A 23,872-nucleotide genomic window follows, 5' to 3' on the forward strand; every position below is an offset into this window, starting at 1 on the left:
TGATGAGTGGATGGGAAACAGAAAATTCACCCCGGGGATAACTCCAGTGGCTCTACTCGACAGAGACACTGGGAACTAAGGTCGGGTGGCATGATGCCAGGGTAATCTTATGGCTAGGCTTGTAAAGGCCCCAGGACCAATAGCCTAGTACACACCTATGACCCCTAATAGACATAGGAGAGCACACTGCAGTGTAAACATGAAAAAGGACTGTCTGGCGATAAAATCATTTATGTTGCCGAGATTCAGAATAGACATAATGAAGTTCTATGCCTTTATGATATCCAGAAAATAATTGTGAATACTTTTCTTGCTCTCAGTGGTCTGCGGGGACCTCTAGCATGGCTCCTTTTGTGAGGAGTTGTTGCAACCCCTTCTGCATATGTATCTTCTAACAGGGTGGCACATCCAACAAGGGGAAGTTTGGGAATCATGGCCTGATCATAAAAGGCATGAAATATTTACTGGCAATCTTCCTAAGCCACCTTTCCAATATTTTGCACAACTGGGGGAGGTAAAGGGAGCACCACCACCAACTGCCTCTGACTGGAGCACAGAGGAAGTCAGGAATACCATGTGCCTCCAAAGGGAAGCGATCTTCCTCTCTTGGCCATTAGGACAGCAACATTGCTGGGACCTGGATGATCATCACTGACTAGATCAAGCTCCCTGTCTCTGTCCCAGTAGCTCCAATGGGTGCACAAGAAAAGCACCTTTTTCCTGGCTCCTCTGTATCCTGGAAAAATGAAACAGCAACTTGATAGATGAAAGAGCTTATACTTTCTTCATGTCCTGGATATATTGATCAATTTCAGAGGCAACCTGTCAGGGCCCTGCAAAGGGTGCATCCACAAACATTGCATTGGTGTAATCAGAAAGGAGCATAAGGTGCAGCCAGGAGTACTGGTGCAGGGATACACCACATCCCAATGCCTCTGCAGCCTCATTCATGTCATCATATGCAACCCGTACAATGAGGCTATTCACAGTTGATGACACTAAGGCCTGACTGAGGGCCTTCTTAATGGGGACAACAGACAGACTTTCAGAAGTGTACAATATTTCATCTGACGCATCCCTATATGAGTAGACCATCTGCATAAAATAATTCAATGCCCTCAACTACAATGTCAAGATGCAAAGGCCTGTTTCCCCAGCCTTTCCACAATCGTAGATTCCTTGTATGAAGGACAGAAAGGCTGAGATTGAGGAGCAGAATTTCTCTCCAGGATGGCTGTAGAAGCAGTCGAACCTGGCTCAGGCATCTATACCCAGATAGAACAGTTTCTCAGGAGCCTAGAAATGGGACTGCAGTGCCCAGGTTGACAAATGCAAACTTTCTGTATCTCTGCTGATGTCAGTGAAATAAGGGTGAGTAATGCAGTATGCTGCAGTCTCCTCTGTGGTAAGGCTATGCCTTGGGTGGGCCACTTATTTTTCCCCTCATAAACTAGAAACCTTTTTGGATCTTCTTGAAGTGAAGTTGTGAATGTGGACACTAATCACCCTAAACTTCTAGAGTGGTAAAATGTCATGTCTTTTAGCTTATTTACTTAGTCTCAGTTGGGAAGTTTTAATATCAAAACAGGAACATATTCTTTATGGATAAACTTGTTGTCTTGACATAGAAAGTTTCAGTGTGACCACAGAATGGCACAGGATGAGGGTGCAGATTGCCAGGCCCATGCTGTGTTAAGACAATGAAAACTGACATTCATCCATCCACACCCTTTTTTTTCCCCATTTTTTTGTACATAGGGTCAGGGGTATCACTTCAACAGTGATAATCATCTAATTGCCAGGTGGCTAGCCCTGCCATGGTAGCTCTTTCACACCACACACTCACACCTATGGCTAATTTAGAGTATCCAATCCAATCTACTACATGTCTTTGGAATGTGGGAGGAAACTGGAGTACACAGAGGAAACCCACTCGAACATAGAGAGAGGAGACTCTGCACAGAAGGCACCCTAGCCAAGAATCAAACCAAGGAACCTCCTGTTATGAAGAGACAATGCTATCCACTGCACCACTGTGCTACCCTCTGACATCAAACTACCTAAAATCTGCTGAATTTGGATACCCTGCACAGAGTATCCCTGTGTAAATCCCATTAAGACTGGCTTATCCAATTCTCCATGAACCCATGCCAGATCCAATGTATAAGTAGTAGGAGGCTGAACAAGTGTCAAAGAAGCTGATGTAGGGCCTTCAAAACCCAACACTGGAGTCAAAAAAGGGGCTGACATAGTAAAATAAAGGCATGTAAGGTGAGATAATGCCAGAGAACCCACAGTTAATAAAGAACCAACTTGAGCTATCATAGAAAGGGGGACCAATGCTGGGTATGCTTGGTACCAGTTCATGCAATACCAAGCAGCAACTGTTGGGACTTCCACTTGTAAGAAAGGAAACTATGACCTTAAAGAATGAATTTTTTTAATCTGCATTGCCGAATCCAAAGTCTTGCACCCTAAATCATCCTACAAATCAGTATGCCCACTGGCTCCAGCCTTTCATACCTCTTGGAAGTCAGAGAGGGAAGAGATCAAAGTGGTCCTTCTATGTTGATGTTCCATGAGAGCTCTAGCCAGCTCAACATACTCAGTGGTAAAGTTAAGAGGTATTACTTGTGGATAGAGAGTAAGGCTACAGGTTGAGAGGCCCTTGAATGATGTGGCCTGATGAGTAGCAAGTGCATTTTTATTTATTGCTGAGGATTCTTTTAAGTCCAGCTTTGAAGATGAGGAAGAGGGATTGTAAAAGGGCAATTTGTTCATTTAGCAAGTATGCTTCTGGATGATAGTTTACTTCTTAATGAATGTAACAAGTTAATTGGTATGTTTACCACCAGGGGGGTAATCCCACTGACTTGGTGTATGAAACATTTAATGAGGTTAAGCTTAAAAAAATGAATGGTACTTTCCATCCCCTTTACAGTATTAAGGTCAATGATGGTGTTCGTTTTTCTGATTTTGTTACAAACAACAACTTTGAACTCCAACATTGTGTTAACTATTCTGATTACTTCATTACTACCTTTACTTCTGACCATTCATTTATCAAGGACATATTACAAAAACACTGGACAGGGTTTTCCTGCTTTCAGCAGATTTTGGAAAAAGTGGGGGACAAACCTGTTACTCTTTTTAGAAGAGGTAAAATTTTAAGAATCTTTTGGAATTTCCTAGTAATTTGTCCCACTCAGTGAGAAGGGTACTTTTAGATGTGGGTTTTGCTCTCAATGTAAATTTATCTTGGAGGAAATAAGTGTCAACATAAGAAATTTGGTTGTAAAAACTCATATGTTATTGTAACTATTATTCTTCTGGTGTCCCTTATGTAGCTGTTTGACAGTCTTGTTTTTGTTTTTACATGAGGATAACAAACAGAAAATTTAAGGAACGTGTTTATGAGCATACATGTGACATCAAGCATATGAACATAAATAACTCCCTGTACAAACATATTCATAAATTTCCTAACCTCAATTTTTGTTTTATGGGTTAGACAAGGTAGAAAAAAATCCCTGCTGGAGGACCTTGGTCAGAGCTCCTTGAATTCAGTGAGTTCATATGGCAAATTAGACTTAATTCATGTTCTTTCCCCAGTGTAAATTATTTTTTGAAATTGAGTTATTTAAACTTGATTTCCTTTTTGCTACATTGGAATTTATTTAATGCATATATTTTTTAGGGGAGGATTGTATTTGTGTAATGTTTTTAGATGCATTTGCCATTTAAGTATTAGTTTGCTTGCTGAGTTACTCTGTAGCGCTTTAATTTTTTAAGTACTTTTTATTGGTTGTTCTAATCATGTGATATGGGAAGGGAGTTTTTAAAAACTCTTAGATCTTGTTTGGTACCATTCAGAAGAAGTCATTTGTTATAAATGCTGAAAGTGCTCAATAAATTTATTTTTTATTGGTTTTCCCTCGCCTTCTGTGATTGCTTAGTCAGTTCAGCTCATTTGTATTTCATTTTGGTTTTGTATTCATTTTAGTTTCCAGGTCTATGTTTTCGTAAGTTGAGGAAGGGGAATTATATTTCCTTTACGTGGGAGAGAGTCCCATATTTTAGGAGCAAGGACAGAGAAACAGTGGTTGGGACAGTGTAGCCTGGTTTGTGGGGATTGTTTGGTAGAAGCATCTGAGGTTGTAGAGTGCATGTTTAGTATAAAGTTTGGCAGACAGTGGCGGGAATGAGTTAGGATGGAGAAATACTAAGATGAGACAGCATAGTAGTACATCTTCTCTGTATTACACTGAGAGCTATTTGGCTTTTTTGAGGGTGAAGCAGTGGTGCTCATGAGAGGGTAAGTTAATAAATAGTATTACTACTACTACGAGTAGTAATAATAGTAATTAATAATAAAGAAGTTAATAGTATTAGTACTAGTAGCAATAATAACAGTTAATAATAAAATATTATTTGTGGAAGACATTTCAGCTTTCACACAAAGACTGCCATTCACCACAGAAAATGGTTTCAGATACGATAGACTGCAAGTTTGTTTCTGTTGAAGTGAAAGAAATACTGATCTTAGTAATGCAGTTCAGCTTCTTTCACTCATGGCTTTGATTCAAAAGACTAGCATGTACTTTTCAAAAACACAGAAGAAAGGAACAACCTGATAAAGTTATGAAATAAACATTTAACTGATATGTAACACTGCATGTCATTTTGCCTAATTAATGCCGATTTCTACAACTAGTCTGCAAGATAAAAGAGTACCAAATGCAGTTCAGAAGCAGTAGGTGTTCTTTTGTGCACAGTGCATCATATTAAGCTGAACCCTTATACACAGCTTGCACTTTTACTGAAACAGCTCAAGCACCTACTTCCTAAAAACATTACATTAGCAGACACCTTAGTGTAAAATGTAAATGAGGCAACACAAAGCAGGAAGCATACTGCAGAAGTGCCAGAATCAAAGTAACATTTTATGCTTAACAAAACATAAACATGCATTCTGAGTGATTTTTTTAAGGAGGTGGTCAAGTCACTCTGCACCACTGTGATTTTTATAGTATGAAGTCACATAAATCTGGGGACTTAAAACCATATGGCTTTTATAAAAAATAGTACTTTTTCTGTTTTCCCCATGTCTCTTCAACCATGAAGTTAGAATGTAAAGTATCAGTGGTTTCTTGCATTGAAACTCTTGCACAGGGAGTGTTGACTGAAGTGTCATACATTTTGGGATTAAAAGAAAATTGCTCTCTACATTAAACATTTACAACTTTTCCTTTTAACTCAAAGTCAGAATTGCACTCACATTTAGTGTAAAATTATATATTTTGGCCATTTGGAGGATTTGATGTTTAAATTAACAAGATTAAGTCATGTAAAATTAAGATAATGTTAAGCAACATACAAATTCAGTTTCTAACAACCATAAACAACTGTGTGATTGTCACCTGTGACAGTAATGGTCAGTTACTTTCTGAAAGACAGCGCCTCCATTCTCCCTCCTCCAACTAGAATAACCATCTTCTGAATGGGGATACCTCTAACGCTGAAATATGATGAAATAAAATGCATGTTGTTCATATTAGCATATCTCAGCTTGTTTCTCACTCACATACATTACTGGCAAATTTAAATGCCATCAAGTGACAGTAGATGACCACTGCTTTTACAAGTAGATAGTCCTCCCAAGTATAGCTACTTTTTGATTGACTGTGACATTTAAACTTGCATGTACATCTTACATGGGATTACACAAATGCCACTCTCCATACTAAAGAGACATGCTTGTATTCTTGAGACTTTTATTGATAGTTAAGGCAAAATTCATAATATATTTCAGACTGAGATTTAAGAGGGTGCTAGTCTCTGCGTGTATTATTTTCTTCTGGGTGCTCCAATTCCTTCCACATTCCAAACATATACAGTAGATAGATCAGGAACTCTAAAATGTTTCTAAGATGTGTGTGGGAATGTGTGATACAGAAGAAAGACCTATCAACCTACTTCCACCTTCCAACTTGTAAACTCAGTGGACAGCAGTGGTTGTTTCAGGGTCACTCTAGGCATTGGTTGTAAATCATCACACACACACACACACACACACACACACACACACACACACACACACACACACACACACACACAAACACATGCTTGACAGTAGAAGGCATCAGTTTATTTATTTATTAATTTTACTGAACCTGGCAATGATCTGCTAGAAATTGTGAAATAGGATATAAAGCAAGGAAAAGTAATCAGATTAAATGTGCATGACTTAATAAAATGAGGGACAATAAGCTCTGATCTGGCACTGGAATCTGCAGTGAAAATGGGACTAACCAGCAGCTATGTACCAAGTTTGACAATTTAGAAAGATGGGCAAGCATTTGCTTTATTCTACAGCATGTAGCTCAAATGGATAAAAACAAGAATGTAAATAGACTATACATATACAGAACCACCACTGTGAAATTCCAATTCACACACACATAATGAACAAGAGAAATGGCAAAAATGCACACAAAACATATATATATATATATATATATATATATATATATATATATAAAGAAAAAGAAAATTTAACCCCATGTCATATAACATTTCTTCTTATCTGCTCAGATATCACTAAAATTTGGGAAAAGGGTGCATTTTGCACTTACAAAGAAGTAACCAGCCTCACCATACTAAAAGGAATAAACAATCAAATATAAAGAAACACCTCTTTTTGAGACTACTTTCATTCTAAATCAAACATTACAGAAAAGGAGAAAATCTGCAACTGGCACAAAAAAAAAAATAGGTGTCAAGCTGACAAGTAAAGACTAAGAATAAACTTTTACAAACAAAACGGTAAAGTGAAGAGAAGAGTTTCTGGCTTCATTAACACATACACAAAAAAAAAACTAAACCGCAAACCTTGCACATGAGCAGTTAAAACAATAGATTGGTTCTGAATACCTGCATGAACTTAAATGCTTGGTATGTATTTATTTCTGATGCTATGACTACAACATGCTGTCCAAATCTTGACAGCAAAGAGGCACTGGATACTTAAAAAGTCATACGGTTGCGGAAAAAATAACATGAGAAAGTTCTGCAGTTCTAGATTGTGCCATATTTTAGATGCCATTCAGGAAAAAAACTATGTTGTGTTAAAAGTTGCCTTGTTTTGTTTACATCTAGAAAATGTAAATTGTAAGAGTAAAAAAAAGGGGGGGGGGATCCATGAAATTATATAAATCATGCTCTTTTCTGGCTTATAATAGCAATGACTGGATCAGACGTGACTGAGAAACCTGCTACATTACAGATGCTATGATTTCTTTCCATTTCTAAACAAGACATTAACAGCTGCTGTCATAAGACTCAGGTTTGTCCATGATCTTTAGGGACAATTACTGAAGAAGTTAGCACAGATTTATACCAAACAGTGCAGCTTTGCAGTTCTTAGTAAAATTTGAAAAAAAATATTACCTTTGGCAGGTCTGCAAAGCTTCTTTCATAGTGCTGATGCCCATCTGTATATCCTGTTGCTCAAAGGTCATTGCTGCTTGCATTACCAATATAGTGCTATAGCCAAGGGCATGGTACACACTGTCTTTAGACCTGCAAAAAAAAATAAACATTATGAAAAGGGATCAAGAAACTTGTAATGTACTTTAAAACATATGGAGAAAAAAAGCTACACATTAACACATTTCAAAAGAATAGCATCCTTATATATCACCGTGTTAGTGAGATTCTGCTGAAAATGTCACCAAAAAGTCTTCAGTAACAGGCAAAAAGTTTACAGGAAAAAAGACAGTTTGGGCCCCAAGCCCTTCAGAGCTTTCATGCCAGCAGACAGAGGGAAGGCTGAGTCCCGAAAGGACAATGCTAGCAACAACAAAAAATAACTATCAACACCCTGGCATAAACAACACACCATAGCACAAGGGGGTGGAGGAAGGAAGCTTTTTCTATAGAAGTGATCATCCAAACATCTACTGTTATGGTATGTTTACTAACAAAACTATACTGTATTTATCATATTGCTGTAGTAGCCTTGGCTATATATAGGCAGATTACCCATCTTTAGTACATTTGGGAGGGGGAAGAAGGGTGGCCCTGGAGAATGGTGCTAGGAAAGCGTAAACAAGAACTAGAGAAAGAATCAAGCTAATAATGCTCTGAAAAAAAATAAGTGCAGATGACAAAGCTGCTGCTTTTACAACACTTCTAGAAACCAACCCTTTTCAAAAAGCCATAGGGGAAGCCAACAACCTGGTAGAATGGGCCTTGACCCTGGATGGAACAATTTTGTTGTGGTGAGTACAAAAAAGAAGTAATAGCCTTATACACCCATTTGGAAATAGCTTTGGCACAGGCTGTCCCTTCCTGTAACCTTGACAAGAAATGAACTGATCTTGGTTGTCTGTGGACATCCAAAGTATGCAGTATCCTTTCCTCCCTTAATTTAGCTTCAGGAAAGAAAATGAGGAGATGGATAATTTGGTTTAAAGTAAACATGGACACCACTTCAGCCATTAGTTCTCAAAGAAACTCTGGTCTCCAGAAAATCAGATAGGGTTGACTCTCCATAAGAGTTTGCAACTCAGACACCCTTCTTGTAGAGGTCAAAGCAACGACTTGGAATAGGTCCCAGGGACCATAAATGATTCAAAGAGTCGAGTGCCTTGTTCAAGGCAAATACTTATGTTTATGTGCTTATGTCTGTTCTTGTATCCTTGGTGTCATATACTATGCACTTTTATCCCTCCTGAAACTGCTCCCCAAACAAAGTCTGAGGTGTCTGTGGAGACTGATTGCTTTGAAACAGGGAGGGAGAAGGGAAGACCCAGATTTAGGGATATTTGCTGTCTCCACCAAGTGATTTCTTTTCTGTCAAACCCAAACATTGGGATCTGAAAAGACAAAGGATGATGACGCTGGAACCAGAGCGACTTCAGATACCCTCACCCTGTTGCTTAACCTTATCCATCTTCCATTTAACTGTTCTTTCTTCTTCGTAAGAGTTATTCTTCAAGTCCACCAGGTGCTCTTTCCAACTTCTCAAGTCTAGTGTAGAGATATGTATACATTAAATGGTATAGTTTTCTTGCCTCCATCTTAATCTTTGTTGAAAATGTTCAAATTCCTCCAATAAAATTGTCCCCCTACTGTAATTCCGAGTCTAATAATTCTGTGTCCTGTAATAACAAAAGTGAAACTACAGGACAACAGCAAATGTTGACAATCACAGTTTTCTTTTAAATAATATACACACACACACACATATATATATATATATATATATATATATACACATACATACATACATATATATATATATATATATATATATATATATATATATATAGATATAGATATAGATATACATACACACACACACACACACACACACACACACACACACATAAGTCTCCAAGACTGTGATGCGTAAAGGGAATGCACCATGCTTGGACTCAAAACAAGCGAGTTTAAGTTTTGCACATTCAGTCTCACTACTCTGGGATTCTTGCATACAAGTCACAAAATTTGAAACTGCTGCCACTGTTTCTGATTATCTTGTCTCACACTTTTAGTTTCTTAAATGAGTAAGGAAAGTCTTCTTGCTTTAAAAATATATGTAGGAAAATGGTAACTGATAATGTGGATTTCCAGACAACATGGATTAATGTATACAAACAGCATGACATATATGCATGGTCTGAAATTATTATTGGATATCATTTCACCTCCATGACTAAATGTACATGCTCATCAGATATACAAACGTTGTCACAATATAATCTACACTCGTTTTGACTAGAGCAGAATGCATATTGCACAGGTTCTCACTTAATATCAGACCCTGAAGTAAGACTCATCACATTAATGTAAGTCCCAACAAGCCGCTTCATTCATTGAACACAAAAGAGTCTGGGCCCACCTCTGACCTCTACAGTTATATTCTAGTCTCCCAAACACAGAACAAATACCTTTATGGAACATAGTCGTATTTTTCCTTATCTGTCTAAATTGTTTCTGTGGTGTTCACAGAGGTAAACTGTATGTTGCATGAATATAGCCCTTTATCTCAAAATAGAAAACATTAATATTGAATTATATCCATCAGAACAATTCCTAGAGACCATTAATGCTGTTCCTCTTTGTCTTGCTACCAGCAAATGAAAATGCTACCTTCTCCAGATCAATAACCTTATATCAATGCATTATGCTCTTGGTCATCTCCATGTATCATCTCCAAGGCAACTATCTGAAGACACTTCAAAAAAATAAGTAAACACAATTTTTTGATAAAATGGTTAAGCCATTAACATTCCAAGTTATAAAATGTGTCCAAAAACTATACTGTTTTGATCCTTAACCCTCCTGTATGAACGTTAATCATAAAAGCAACTCTTAGAACAATCTTCTCTTAGAAGTAAATATCAACTTATATTCTTTCCTAATAAAGTCTAAAACATTGCTTCATTTCTGACTGAAACAAGCATATTAAGAATGACAAATGAACTGTAAAAATATTTTCATTTATTTACCTACACTTTGTTGACCAGGTTAGTCCCATTAAGCCAATGGCCTCTTTGCTTGAGAGTCCTGAGGTGGAAGTCATATTGACTAGAGAGAATCAAAGGCATCTGGGCCTTAAAAGAATCTTGGTTCTTGCTTAGATAGTAGCAAGAAAATCTTTTCCACTCAATCAAATACAATTTTCTAGTTGCAGGTTTCTTGGCCTCCTTTAATACCTGCTACAAGTCCTCAGAAAAAAGAAGCCTAAAAAATATTACTATTTTTATAACCAAGGCACTAAGATGAAGAAATTGAAGGTTAGGGTGTATCAAACAACCCTTGTCCTGAGTAGGTCCATCATATGAGGAAGACTGTCTGATGTGAATGGAGGCATATCTACTTGAGGTGGACCCTCGATTTGGATCATATCCTGGAAGACCCCTGGATGTAGCTTCCATTTGTGGTAGTCTGTCCTGGTTCTGCCCAACTTGTCTGCGATAAATTTCTGCTCCAACAAAATGTAAGAAGCTTGGAGGACTGGACTTTACTGAATTACTAGCTCAAATGCTACTATAGCTAGTCTGCAAAGGAGGTAGGATCTGGCCACCCCTTGTTTATTTATGTACTACATCACTGTGGTGTTGCTTGTGATTACTAGTAGAGGGACTGAAGTCCGAAGATGATTTATAGATTTGAGAGCATTTATCAGTGCCACATTTCTTTGACAACTGTGTTTCAATTTGTCTTGCTTGTTTCACAGGTCATGAACTTTCACCCCTTGGATGCAGCAAAGTCTGAGGGATCAGTGATTACAGACAGAGTAAGAGTTTGAAAAAAAAGGAGACCTGAGTTGACAGATATGGGATTCATCTACCAGCATAATTCGTTTTTATACAAACCCCAGTAATGGGATCTGAAATTATACAGGGCTGCTGGTGTTGGGTCCAAGAACTATTGAACTTTTCTCTTGTAAAGTCTGGCCACGGGAATCATGAGAATTGTAGAGGCCATACAACCTGGAATCCAGAGATATTCCTTAGCAAAAGTCTGGTTGGGGAATAGCAGAAACGGTTTCATGTAAGACTCCATTTTGTCCTTAAGTAGAAAAGCCTTCATGACAGATATATCCAAGAGACATCCCAAATATTATTTTCTATGAGAGGTGATATTGCTGAATGTTCACCTGGAATCACAGAATATGTGTTTTTCTTTTAATCCAAGCAAGAGATTTTTGTTAACTTGAAAAAGAATCTGCAAAAATAAGACGACCATCTAAATCCGCAAAAACTTGGATGCCTTGCAACCTGTCATGTCAGGCCTTTCTTAACACTCCTGGATCTGCTGACAACTCAATGGGTAAAAAAAGAGAACTGAAAATGCATTTAAGACTCAGCAAAACCTAAGCATTTATAAATCTTTGAAAAGTGAAATGTGATGAGCACCCTTTTAATCCAGAGGTACTAGAAAACAGGGGTAGAATGAAAGGTAATAGAAGTTGTAGAGACATTTTGAATTTTGGGATTTTGATGTGCAGATTTAGGAAAGAAAGGTCTAGGGTAGGTTTCAAATTTCCTTCTTTCTTCAGCACCAGAAAGATTCCAGAGTAAAACCCTTTCCCAGAGCATCCAAAGTGCTCCGGATTATGCTGAAAATTCCACATTCGAACATAAGCAAACCCACTTTTCCACTGTTCTACATTGAACATCTTTGGCTACACTACATGGCTTCTGATTGGGCTTGTATACTGCAATTACTGCCAACTGGCACTGTTCACACTGAACAGCATTGGCTGTGCTACACAGTTTTTGATTGGCGCGTATTTTGCAATTACAGCCAATCGCCACTGGATTATATGGACCAATCAAATAGCTGTTCCTGAGGACAGCAGCCAATGAGAGCTCCCAAATACATGACCATTCATGTACGAGGAATGTTTGTGAAAAACTTCATTTAAGAGAGGGAGAAGAATACTGTACCTAAGTATATAACTGCAATACCAGCAGTTAAAAGGAATCCTTTTAACTGCTGGTATTGCAGTTATTTACTTTGGTACTGTTTTACATCTATTTTATTTTTCTCCCTCTCTTTAAACACATACCTCTCAACCTCCTAGAGAAAGAAATCTGGACAAAGCCAATAGGGACAATTTTAAGATATTGCACTTATAAACGTAGCAACTTGTTAGAATAATAGGTTTTGTATTACTGTACATGATCTGAGGGATATGATGTCTGAAACTAATTTCTGTCATTATCTTATTATTTCATTCTTCTATGATTTGCCAAAAAACTACATATTTTATAAGGAACAGACCAAAAATATGAGGCAAAAATTTGAGCATTCTGCAAAATTCTGGAGGTATGACAAAGGCTTGTGTGTGTGAGTAAGAGAGAGGGAGAGAGAAAGAGAGAGTCATAGCTCTCAACCTCTTAGCCCAAGAAATCTGGACATAGCCTTAATTAATGGGGACAAAGGCCCCAAAAAGGAACTGATTTTAAATGTTGCTCTTACAAACTTAGAAAGTTGCGAGAATAACAGGCTTTGTATTACCATACATGTTCTGAAGGATATGATGTCTGAAACTCAAATTTCTGCCATTACCTTATTTCATTCCTCTGTGATTTGCCAGAAAACTACATATTTTATATGGAACAGACCAGAAACGAGCCAACAATTTGGACATTCTGTAAATTTCTGGGCAGTAGAGCGGTATGACAAGGGTGAATGTGTGAGTATATTTTGGTTGAAAGGCCATGGTCAAGGTACGCTTTTCAGGCAGTGCGGAAATAGGGTGTTCTACATTTTGACTGTTTGTCACACATTGCTACTGGGCTCTTAGCAGGTTGAGACCTACACATTTTCCCTATATGCCCTTCTATACCCCCCATCCTGAGATAGCATTTGATCCAGGATAAGAGGAAACAAGGAAGTCTGACTGGATGGATATAGAGGAACCCCTTGTAAAGTATGAAGGGAATCCCACTGCCCGCTGTAGTCTTTTACGATTCTCATTATCCAGTTGTCTGAAGTTATCTGGTGCTACAGAGGAACTGAAGAAGTTCTACTGGAACGCTAGCATGGGGAGGAGGAAACATGATAGGGCATGTTGTCAGACTACTTCTCTCTTTTTTCCTTGTCCTTGGCAGGGCCCTCCTTTCCTTTTTGTACCTCCCTGCCATTGCTTTCTCAAGTTTTGTTTGTCCATGCTTTGCTGGGACTGTTCTGTTCCATATAAAAGCAGTCTGAACTGGAAAAGTTTTCATTATATTTTGGTGTGGAGGGTTGAACAATTTGGGCAACCCCTTGAATTAGCCTTCCTCTTTCATCATATCTTTTAAGGACCTCAGCAGAGAAAGGACCAAATAATACATCTTTTTCCACAGGAACATTTAGAAGTTCAGCTTTGACATCTTCTGGTAACAACTTAAGAGCTTTATCAGGCAAATGTTTTCATTACTGACCCAGTGGCATCAGAAGTGCCATAAGAACATTTTAGTGAGTGTTTTGTTACCTGAAGCACAGAAGATATTAAGAATTCAGGTATATCTTATTCTCTGAAGAAGAAAAGCCAACAATTAACTTTCTCTTCCTTAATCACATGGTACTTGAAGATCATGTCCAACAAACAAACTAAAAAGCAAACTATGAACACCCCATGGAAATAAGATAAGAAAGAGCAGTATTTATTTAATTAAGCACTTTTGTTCCTTTAAATAAAAAGTGGAACTTCATCAAAACTCAATACACACCAATGTGATATTCGCTTTGGCAGTCCTGTGGTGGCTCAAAGTCCCAGAAACATTTATAGAATTAATGCAAGCTATGTACAAGGACCCAACAACTCAAGTATGAACACTATTTGGTCTCACAGAGGTGTTCCTGCTGGAGGTGGGTCTGCTTCAGGGTTCTTATTTGAATATATGTTTAGAGAACATCATTGTTTAGGAAAGATTTCTGGTATTCACAAAATTCATAAAACTTTACTGATCCACCCTTTTGGTCTACAGTATCGGTCAGTAACAGTAAAACTGTGCCTATAGCTGTATATCTAGACTTTGTATTAAGTCCAGTTATGCAGTTATCCAAATTGTATCATGAGGATTCCTGTATATTTTTAAATCTGTTAAAATTATGAATTTACTGGCAAACATTTGTAGTCACTATTGATGTTGCATCACTATGAACATCAATTTTGCAAGATATTGGTACAGATTTTGTTAGAAAATACCTCACCAAGTTTACTAATTTTGACAATGTCCACATTAATATATTATGTTTATTATTGGATTTAGTCCTTAGTAATAATTTTTTTTGTATTCCAAGATACAGTCTATCAACAAATCAGAGGAGTAGCAATGTTCTTTAGTTAAGAATGATTTATTTTTGTATGTCACTTTTTATAGAAAGTGATTAGTTTTTTTTTTTTTTTATTTGGACAGATAATTAGCAGTCAACTTGATGGGTTTTTTACTGGCTTTGAACATATCTACTGAATTTTTAACTTCATTTTACCAGATATTAGTGATAAAGTTTGTTTTTTTATATTTGGCAGTGACACTTGACAAAAACACCAAATGTTTTTCTTGGTAATATTTAGAGGAAGCAAGCTTTTACTAATAATTATCTGTATCATGGCAGTCATAATTCCCAGCATATGAAGTGGAATGTCATCAAAAGCCAATGTATTAGACTGAGCAGGTTAATAAGTAGAGTCAATGATTTTTTTTGAAGTTGAAATACTAAAAACCCTATTTATAGACAGTGGTAAATCTTGGGTCAAAACTGGAAAGCATTATAGAAGAAATTAAGATACAAAAACTGGAAAGATTAATGGTTATACTTTTTCAGATAAAAAGACTAATAATTTGACCTTTAACCCAAGCATTTTCATTACCTATTTGTGTTGATATGGGTGATATTAAATATATAGTTGAAAACAATCAAGGGTAACAAGTATTTAGTGGACATCATAGGATTTATTCCAAAGTTTACTTACAAAAGACTTTGGGACTTAAAAGTAATTACTGAGGGTCAAATACATGGTTTGGTGTCCAATAATTATAAATAAGGCCCATCTGGTACTTATCACTGTAGTTCTTATACATATAGTGGGTATATCAATGCAGGTAATAGCGTTGTTTTGAAACACAGTTATTTATGTTTATGGGAGGTTTTAAAGCAACGTGGACCAATGGATGGGTAATCAAAATTTTACAGACGGTCTGGCTCCCATGTCTCTGACAGAGAGGCAGTCAGTAAACTACTACCACTATAAATCACATTTGTGGGTCAGATTTGGGTAGCATGGCTAGGCTTATAATGGCCCTAGTGGTCGTTAGCCTAATAAATATCAATGAACCTATTATTTACAAGTCTAAAGGTTTGGTTTATTTTGCCAATTGTTCTTGTGAGAACTTCTGTGTGGGTAAAACTACTAGAATGCTCTCAGAGAATATATAAGCATATTTTGACCATTAGAAATAAAGATTTCATAAATGCTCTAGCAAAATATGCTATAAGGTGCACTGATTAAAAAATATGTTGTTTTGCAATTGACTTTTTGCATAATGCTCAGTTTGTCAGAAATTGTAATAATATACTTGCATGCATAGTTGTTAAAAGGCAGTTTTTATACTTGTATGCATAGTTATTAAAAGGCTTTTTTTCTGCAGCTGATCAGTTTCCCAGTTTAAAATGGCATTAACATACAGTGTATTTTAAAAGCTCAATGCTCATGATGTATTCTATTTTTGAAAAGTTTTTAAATTATTTATGTAAGCATAGTGATACAAGAAAATATTTGTTTGTCTTACTTATTGAAATGAATGTTTATTGAGGAAATTTGTTTAAATTTGTGAATGAGTGTCAGCACATCAGAGAAGTTATGTGATTTGTAGGTATTTAATGGGTATGGCTTTGTCAGAGAAATTACTGCACAGTTTGACCTATGGTTTAAAAAATCTTTACTTAGGGAACCTTATACAGTTTATTTGACTTTTTGGAATCAGCTGTCTGTCAGGCAAACTGCTGACTGCGAGGAAAGTTTCCTCTAAAGCTGGCAAAATAGGAGGAACCTCTGCAGGTTAAGGAAATCTACTTTAATGAATCATTCTTTGCTGGAAAAGCCACAGAGGTCTGCTGTTCACAGGGTTTGAAAAACAGATTCCTATATACTACAATGACATGTAGGCAGTATGTAAGGAATGTTTTTTTTTTTTTAAACAAGCTATGTGGCTGCCATACTGGCTTGTACTAGCATAGCTGGTTTCATATTTGAAATTGTGGCATTAATGTACATCCAGTCATGCCAGTACCAGAACTCAATTCATCCCTCAGGTATTAATGCTGATGATTAACAGCAGAGTTACACACTTCCTACAAGCATCAAATAAAAGTGCTGTTAATTTGGGATCTTTTTCCATAATTACTTTTAGCTTTGTCCCTAGTTCTGAAGAAAAAAGCATATTCTTTCCTACCCTAGCTTAAACTAAGCTGTAAGGTACACAGTTTTTTTAACCATCTGACTGACTCCATGCAGCTCGTCTCCTCACTCACTGGCTCTACCCACCCCACATCCAGGGCTAGTAAGACATGGAGGATACTGGTGCAGCATCATACTGCTTCTAAGGTGCATTTTTGTAATGCCCTAACCTTTCTCTTCCAGCAGTGAACACTTGCTGGACATCCAGGGTAGAAGTGCAGTGGGGATAAACTGGCATACTGTCCCTCTCTCATGACAATTCAGCTAATTTTCACCTATTCCACCCTAGGATCACACCCCCTAAATGCAGCCAGACACCTCCAGTGACTAACTGCAAGGTGCACACAGGTGCATGCAGTTCTTTTAAGATGAGCACATCCATCCTTCCCTGCCATCACCTCATGCAAATTGATCCAGAGTTGCCTGGGACATAGTGAGGACTTTATCCCTCTATGCCTTGGCTAGAGAATGCATAGTTGGCTATGCCATGTATCCATGTTTTGAAGCAGCACTCTGTACATTTAAGTGCTCTCTGCATACCATGGCATTTTGTGTACCACTGAAATGAATATACAGAACACAGGTTCTGTAAGTAGTGCAGTTGAAATACACACACACTGCATCTGTTCAGCATTATAACTTCATCTATGAAACTAGTTGCCCATACAACTCTCCCACTGAAGTGGCATAAGAGAAATTAAGAATTGGCAGAGATCCCGGCTTCACACTGATGACATTTCTTCTCCAAGCTCCTCTGACAGCAAATGAACACCATAGCAATATTTTTAGCTTCTTCCTGCTTATGCAGATCAAATTTTATGATTAAAGTAGAACTATAGAGTCAAAGATGAACTTCCTGGATTTAACCTTCACTGAAAAAATTGGTTTTGGTGCAACAAAACAGTACCAACTTGGGCTGTTATTACTATAGGTCATGAGAGAGTTCAGGAACATAAATCTGAGACAGCATGACTTATTCTGACTGTAATAGACAGCTAACTAGAAAAAGTCAACTACAAAAAAAAATCATACAGCATCACAATTAAGCACTCTGCTGAAAGAGGAGGACTACACAGTAATTTCTATGTATACTTAATGTTTAACATCGCTGTATGTGAAAGGCAGACAGAAAATACAAATGTTGCTGTTATAACCTGCTCAATAAACCCTTATAACCTCAATGATTCAAAAAACAGTCTTCCACCTTTTACTAAAAGCAATTTTTCCACTTTTAACATGCTGTAGGTGGATTGGATACTCTAAATTGGTCCTAGGTGTGAGTGTGTGCATTCCTTCTTAGGACGGCTGGGCGCCAGGCTGGCAACTCAACACTGTAAAACTCCACTGCCTAAATGTTCAGTGGACCGTTATTCCGCTGTGGTTACCCCTAACCAGGGGAAAGCTGAAAGAAGAACATTTTTTTTTCACTTTTAACAACAAAAGCTATGCTGGGGACAATCAGTCACCCAAATTGAACCAGTTAATTTTTATATAGCTTTTATTAGTTAAGCACTTTCATTTGATAAACCACACTTCATCAAAATGGAGTGCATAAAGGTTAATTCTCTTTGGGTGACTATTGGATTGTCTGCAGCACGGCTTTTGTTATTAGTTTTGATTTCAATATACTGTTCTTTTTTTACCCTTAATGACACATTATTAGGAAATGCATCTTAATTTAAATGTTTCAATTATCTATTTTCTGGCCTGAATATTATCAGTCTTTTGAATATACCCCGATTGGCATTCTTATGCCTTAAGTCCTGTTCACGAATCAGCAGACGGTAGGCTGAGAAGGTATGTAGCTCAGTAGGAGATGGCTCAGATATATACAACTTGTACAGTAACCATGAATGATAGTTTGAAGGACTAACCAATTCACCATTCCTTCATTTGATTTTGTAAAAAATAACATGGGGCACATCCAAACTAGAAAAATGACTTTAAATCATATTGAGACAAGTGTTGAAACCTGCCAAGGTTTAGGGGGAACTTAGAGTTTTTTACATTTATTTACTCAAATGTTGCTTGTGGTAACAGGGTCATAACAAGGAAGGGGGCTATATAGCAGAAACCCAGAACATAAGGACTTGAGTCTTAAGGAGCTAAATTGTACATCAGAGTGGAACATTAGGTGGATGCACATGAAGGAAAAATGTATAATGTATAAGGCGGCAAAATATTTGGCACAGAGAGATGTTTAAACAGTCAGAGATAACATATGAATATAAATGCATTTAAAAGATACAGTGAAAAAACATTTTTAATGAACACAGTTATACTGTATGTAGATTTCATGTCAAGGAAGTTGGAAGATTCAAACTTACAAACCTGCGTGTGTGCACACACATGTGTCTCTGTAAATCTGTGAGCAAAAAGTTTGTATGCAAATGCATCTGTCTGTTCTTGTGTGCCTATTAAGTGTTATGACGTGTGCCTGTCTCTGCAGGTTTGTGTGTGCATGTGTGCACAAGAAAAAAATCATTGATTTTATCTGTGGACAGATACATATATTAAGGGAGCACACAATCCCACAAGCTAGCAGTGAAAGAAAAGAAAATAGATAATTATTGATCAAGAATAACACAAAGTACATCAAAGAAAGCCTGGCAATCTGTTTGACCACAAACCCCTAGTGGTATAAGGGGATCATGACTCTAGTCTAAAACCATCCCCAGCCTTTACTTGTATGCTAACCCTTTTCAATTATGTACTCAGTATAAGGAGCGAGAGACAGGGTTTGGTCTAGCACTAAGCCTATTTACACATCTGTACTTGCTGAACTGTATTGTTTGTTGAGGTCTGTTATTTTTATAACATACTCATTGACAAGTTTTTGGCATGCATCAAAGACAGGAGACAACCAGCATTCTTTTTTTTTTGATAACCATCCATAGTGGGACTAGAACTTGCTATGTAGCCGATTTTCTAGTATATGAGGATACAGGCCCAAAGAATGTAACATGATGTCATCATCATCCAGAGTGATTAGAGAGAATGAAGTCACAGCACTAATACCATATATGAACAGGTGGAAAAAAAAAAGATTAAGAATGGATCCCTGAGGGACTCTAGCAGCGAAACTTCCTGTGTCTATAATTTGGGTTGCTATTCTGGATATTGAAAGCTTTCAATGAGAGCCGGCTATTAAGCTAGCTTTGGACATTGGACAAATTAAAGGTGTGCAATATGGGCCACAGCACCTTAAATGGCTGTGATTGTTGACACTTTATAGTACTTCACATTACTTAAAATCGTAATACATACCTCTCATCTTCTTAGGAAAAGACATTTGAATAAAGCCAAAACTAATGATTGGTGGGGGGCAAAAAAGGCCTGAAATCAGAGTCAGATTTTAAATATTACTCCTAGAAAGTTGAGAGAATAACAGGTTTTGTATAAACGCGCATTTTCTGAAGGATATTAATTCCAAAACTCAAACGTCTCTCACTACTAACAATTTCAGTCCTCAATGATCTTCCAGAAAACCACAAACTGTATGAGTAGCAGACCAAGCTGAAGAAAAAACATCGACATTCTGCAAAAATCTGGACAGCTGAGAAATATGACTCACCAGTTTATCCCCTTGCTAAACTTTGCAGGCTTTAGTGATATTTCTTGTTTGTGGGCGTCATGCTGCCAAATGCCTGCTACATTCATTCATTAATTGCACCCCTTTCAGGGGTGTTCTTGGCTATCTTTAACTGCTGTGCTTTTGATGCTTTTCACTGTACTGCTCTTTACTTGGCTGTTATTGATGATATGATGGAGGCTTATTGTTAGTTCCAGCTCTCATTACAACTGTGCCGATTATCTGACACTGACATTGTGTGCAGGCCTTATGAAGCAACTTTTAACTGGAGATACTTTCCAGTCCTGTTTGAAATCCTCTTTATACTTGAGAATGTGCTTGGTGTATCCTGGATACAGGATTACAAAAAAATGGATATGTGCCAATACTTAATCTATGAACAGTGAGCTCTGCTTCAGATTTGTGACTACTGGATGCTTCTGTCTCTAATGTTCAAAGTATCCGTTTTCATGAATCAATTTGTATTGCATTTTTTACTTACAGAAGTGCTGCACACTTTTACTGTACTTTTTCCTCAGTTTTAGCCTTTTGAAATTTCAGGTACTGAAAGTCCATTTTTGATTGATAGTTTGTGAATCTGGACACATTTCTGACTTTAGCAGTTATCAGGGCTTGTAACTGATGGAGCCCAAAAAAATAGATATCACCTAACACTCCTTCTGGAGGAGATAGTATACTACGATGGTTTGTCTTATTTTGCAAGGAACACTTATTTCTCCTATATCTTGTGGTACAGGATATGTAGGAGGGTAGTGTGACATTGGTGAGGACTGCGGTGGGAGTGACAGATACGTTTAAGGTGGAGGTAGGATTACATCAAGGATCAGCTCTGAGCCCTTTCTTATTTGCAGTGGTGATGGACAGGTTGACAGATGAGATCAGACAGGAGGCCCCGTGGACTATGATTTTTGCAGATGACATTGTGATATGTAGTGAGAGTAGGGACCAGGTTGAGGAGACCCTGGAGAGGTGGAGATGTGCTTTAGAGAGGAGAGGAATGAAGGTCAGCAGGGCTAATACAGAATATATGTGTGTAAATGAGAGGGAGGGTAGAGAAATGGTGAGGATGCAGGAAGTAGAGTTGGTAAAGGTGGATGAGTTTAAGTACTTGGGATCAACAGTTCAGAGTAATGGTGAGTGTGGAAGAGAGGTGAAGAAGAGAGTACAGGCAGGATTGGAGTGGGGTGGAGAAGAGTGGCAGGAGTGATTTGTGACAGACGGGTACCAGTAAGAGTGAAAGGGAAGGTCTAACAAGAGGGTAGTGAAACCAGCTATGTTATACGGGTTGGAGATGGTTGCACTGACGAAAAGGCAGGAGTCAGAGTTGGATGTGGCAGAGTTAAAGATGTTAAGATTTGCACTGGGTGTGATTGGGATGAACAGGATTAGGAATCAGTATATTAGAGGGTCAAGCTCATGTTGGACAGTTTGGAGACAAAGCAAGAGAGGCGAGATTACATTGGTTTGGACATGTGCTGAGGCGGGATGCTGGGTATATTGGGAAAAGGATGCTAAGGGTGGAGCTGCCAGGTAAGAGGAAAAGAGGAAGGCCTAAGATACGGTTTATGGATGTGGTGAGAGAGGACATGCAGGCGGTTGGTGTCAAAGACCATGATGCAGAGGACAGGAAGAAATGGAAACAGATGATCCACTGTGGTGACCCCTAACAGGAAGAGCCGAAAGAAGATAATAATGATGATGATGATTTATTTCTCCTATATCACCTATAAAACCTCTGCCACATTACTAGTACAATGCCAAAGCACTGGAAGCAATCCACAGTAAAAATCTATTCCCCAAAACACCCAAACCAGATATAACATGACTTTAGACCTATTTCTATACTTCTGATTATGGAAACACCTCTATAAAATAATTTTACACAGCTCACAGAAGATACCACAAAATATATCATCCTATTCAAACCCATCAATGACTTTTTGCCAGGAAGAAAAACTATGACAGCCCTTTACACCCTTAAAGACATCCTCCAAAATATGGACAAAGGCCTCTTAACCTGCTTAGTATTTGTTGGTCTTACCAAACTTTTGAAAATGAGTCATTACTAAATTAATTAGTTAATGAGGTCATTAGCAAACACTCCCTGGCCTTGTCAAAATACTTGCTTCTCACCAAGAGGTATCTCAAAGAGAGTATCCACTCTCTTCCTCCAATCCCTAGTTAAAGGAGTTCCCCAAGATTTACTTTTGTCCCCACTACTATGTTCCCTGTTTATTGATAAGCTATGAGAAGATGTTCCACAAATCAAAGTCAGAATATATGCTGATGACATGGAACTTTACAATATCCATTCATACCACTCATCCATAAAAGAAACACTAAATGACACGTTTCTCAAGTTTCCAGTTGGCTTACCCATAAAAAATCATCCTAAATGTCCAAATAAGCAAATCTGTAATTTGGAACATAACAAAATGTCACAGTTGCCCATAAAATTAATCCATATTACTGAATAATTAGGAACCCAATGAAACCACCCCATACTTCAAATAGCTAGGAATCTGGCCAGGCCAGACTTTCAACTTCTAGTACCACATCACAGAAACAAAAGTGGAATTTAACTGACTTATTTTTTGGTTGAGAAAAATGTCCACTGTTTATCCTCATTAAGTATTTTGGATTTTCACTTATCTGAAGTAGACCCATACCTATATACACACTACACTCCACACACACACACACACACACCACACAGACACACACACACACACACCACACACACACACACACACACACACACACACACACACACACACACCACACACACACACACACACACACACACACACACACAGACACACACCACACAGACACACACCACACAGACACACACCACACAGACACACACCACACAGACACACACCACACAGACACAGACACACACACAGACACACACACACACACACACACACACACACACACACACACACACACACACACACACACACACACACACACACACCATCTATAACCCCCTCTATTCTTTCTCCATCCTGTCTTATCTCTCTCTGCCTTCTTGCTGAATATAAAATGTAGGGATCATTTTAAAATGGAGTGTCGCTGCAATGTTTAAGTTCTGTACAATAGTGATAATTCAATAAAGGTGTTTTAAAAAAACTTATTTATGTGTGAATTTTTCACCAATACCTTACTGTATACATTGACATAGATATCATTATACGTTTTATTAATGAAATACAAATTTCCTGATATACGCAACTCTAAATATTAGAAAGCACCTGGAATGAAACTACAACAAGGGGCCAGCACAGCTGTTAACTTTCACTGTA

The 23,872-nt window shown here is 37.8% G+C and overlaps 1 protein-coding gene across 2 annotated transcripts in view; it reads right to left on the reverse strand.

The window, feature by feature from the left end:
- The window catches only part of TTC39B (tetratricopeptide repeat domain 39B), a 1,202,733-nt gene that overhangs the window by 662,613 nt on the left and 516,248 nt on the right, over positions 1–23,872 (reverse strand). For both annotated transcript variants that reach the window (XM_044077204.1, XM_044077205.1), the window contains one exon: positions 7,450–7,581. In XM_044077204.1, the coding sequence (XP_043933139.1) occupies positions 7,450–7,581 (132 nt within the window). The remainder of the gene's footprint in view (positions 1–7,449; positions 7,582–23,872) is intronic.

Source organism: Protopterus annectens, chromosome 7.part0 (assembly GCF_019279795.1).
Source record: "Protopterus annectens isolate FY-2018-M chromosome 7.part0, PAN1.0, whole genome shotgun sequence".
NCBI classification, from domain to species: Eukaryota; Metazoa; Chordata; order Ceratodontiformes; family Protopteridae; genus Protopterus; species Protopterus annectens.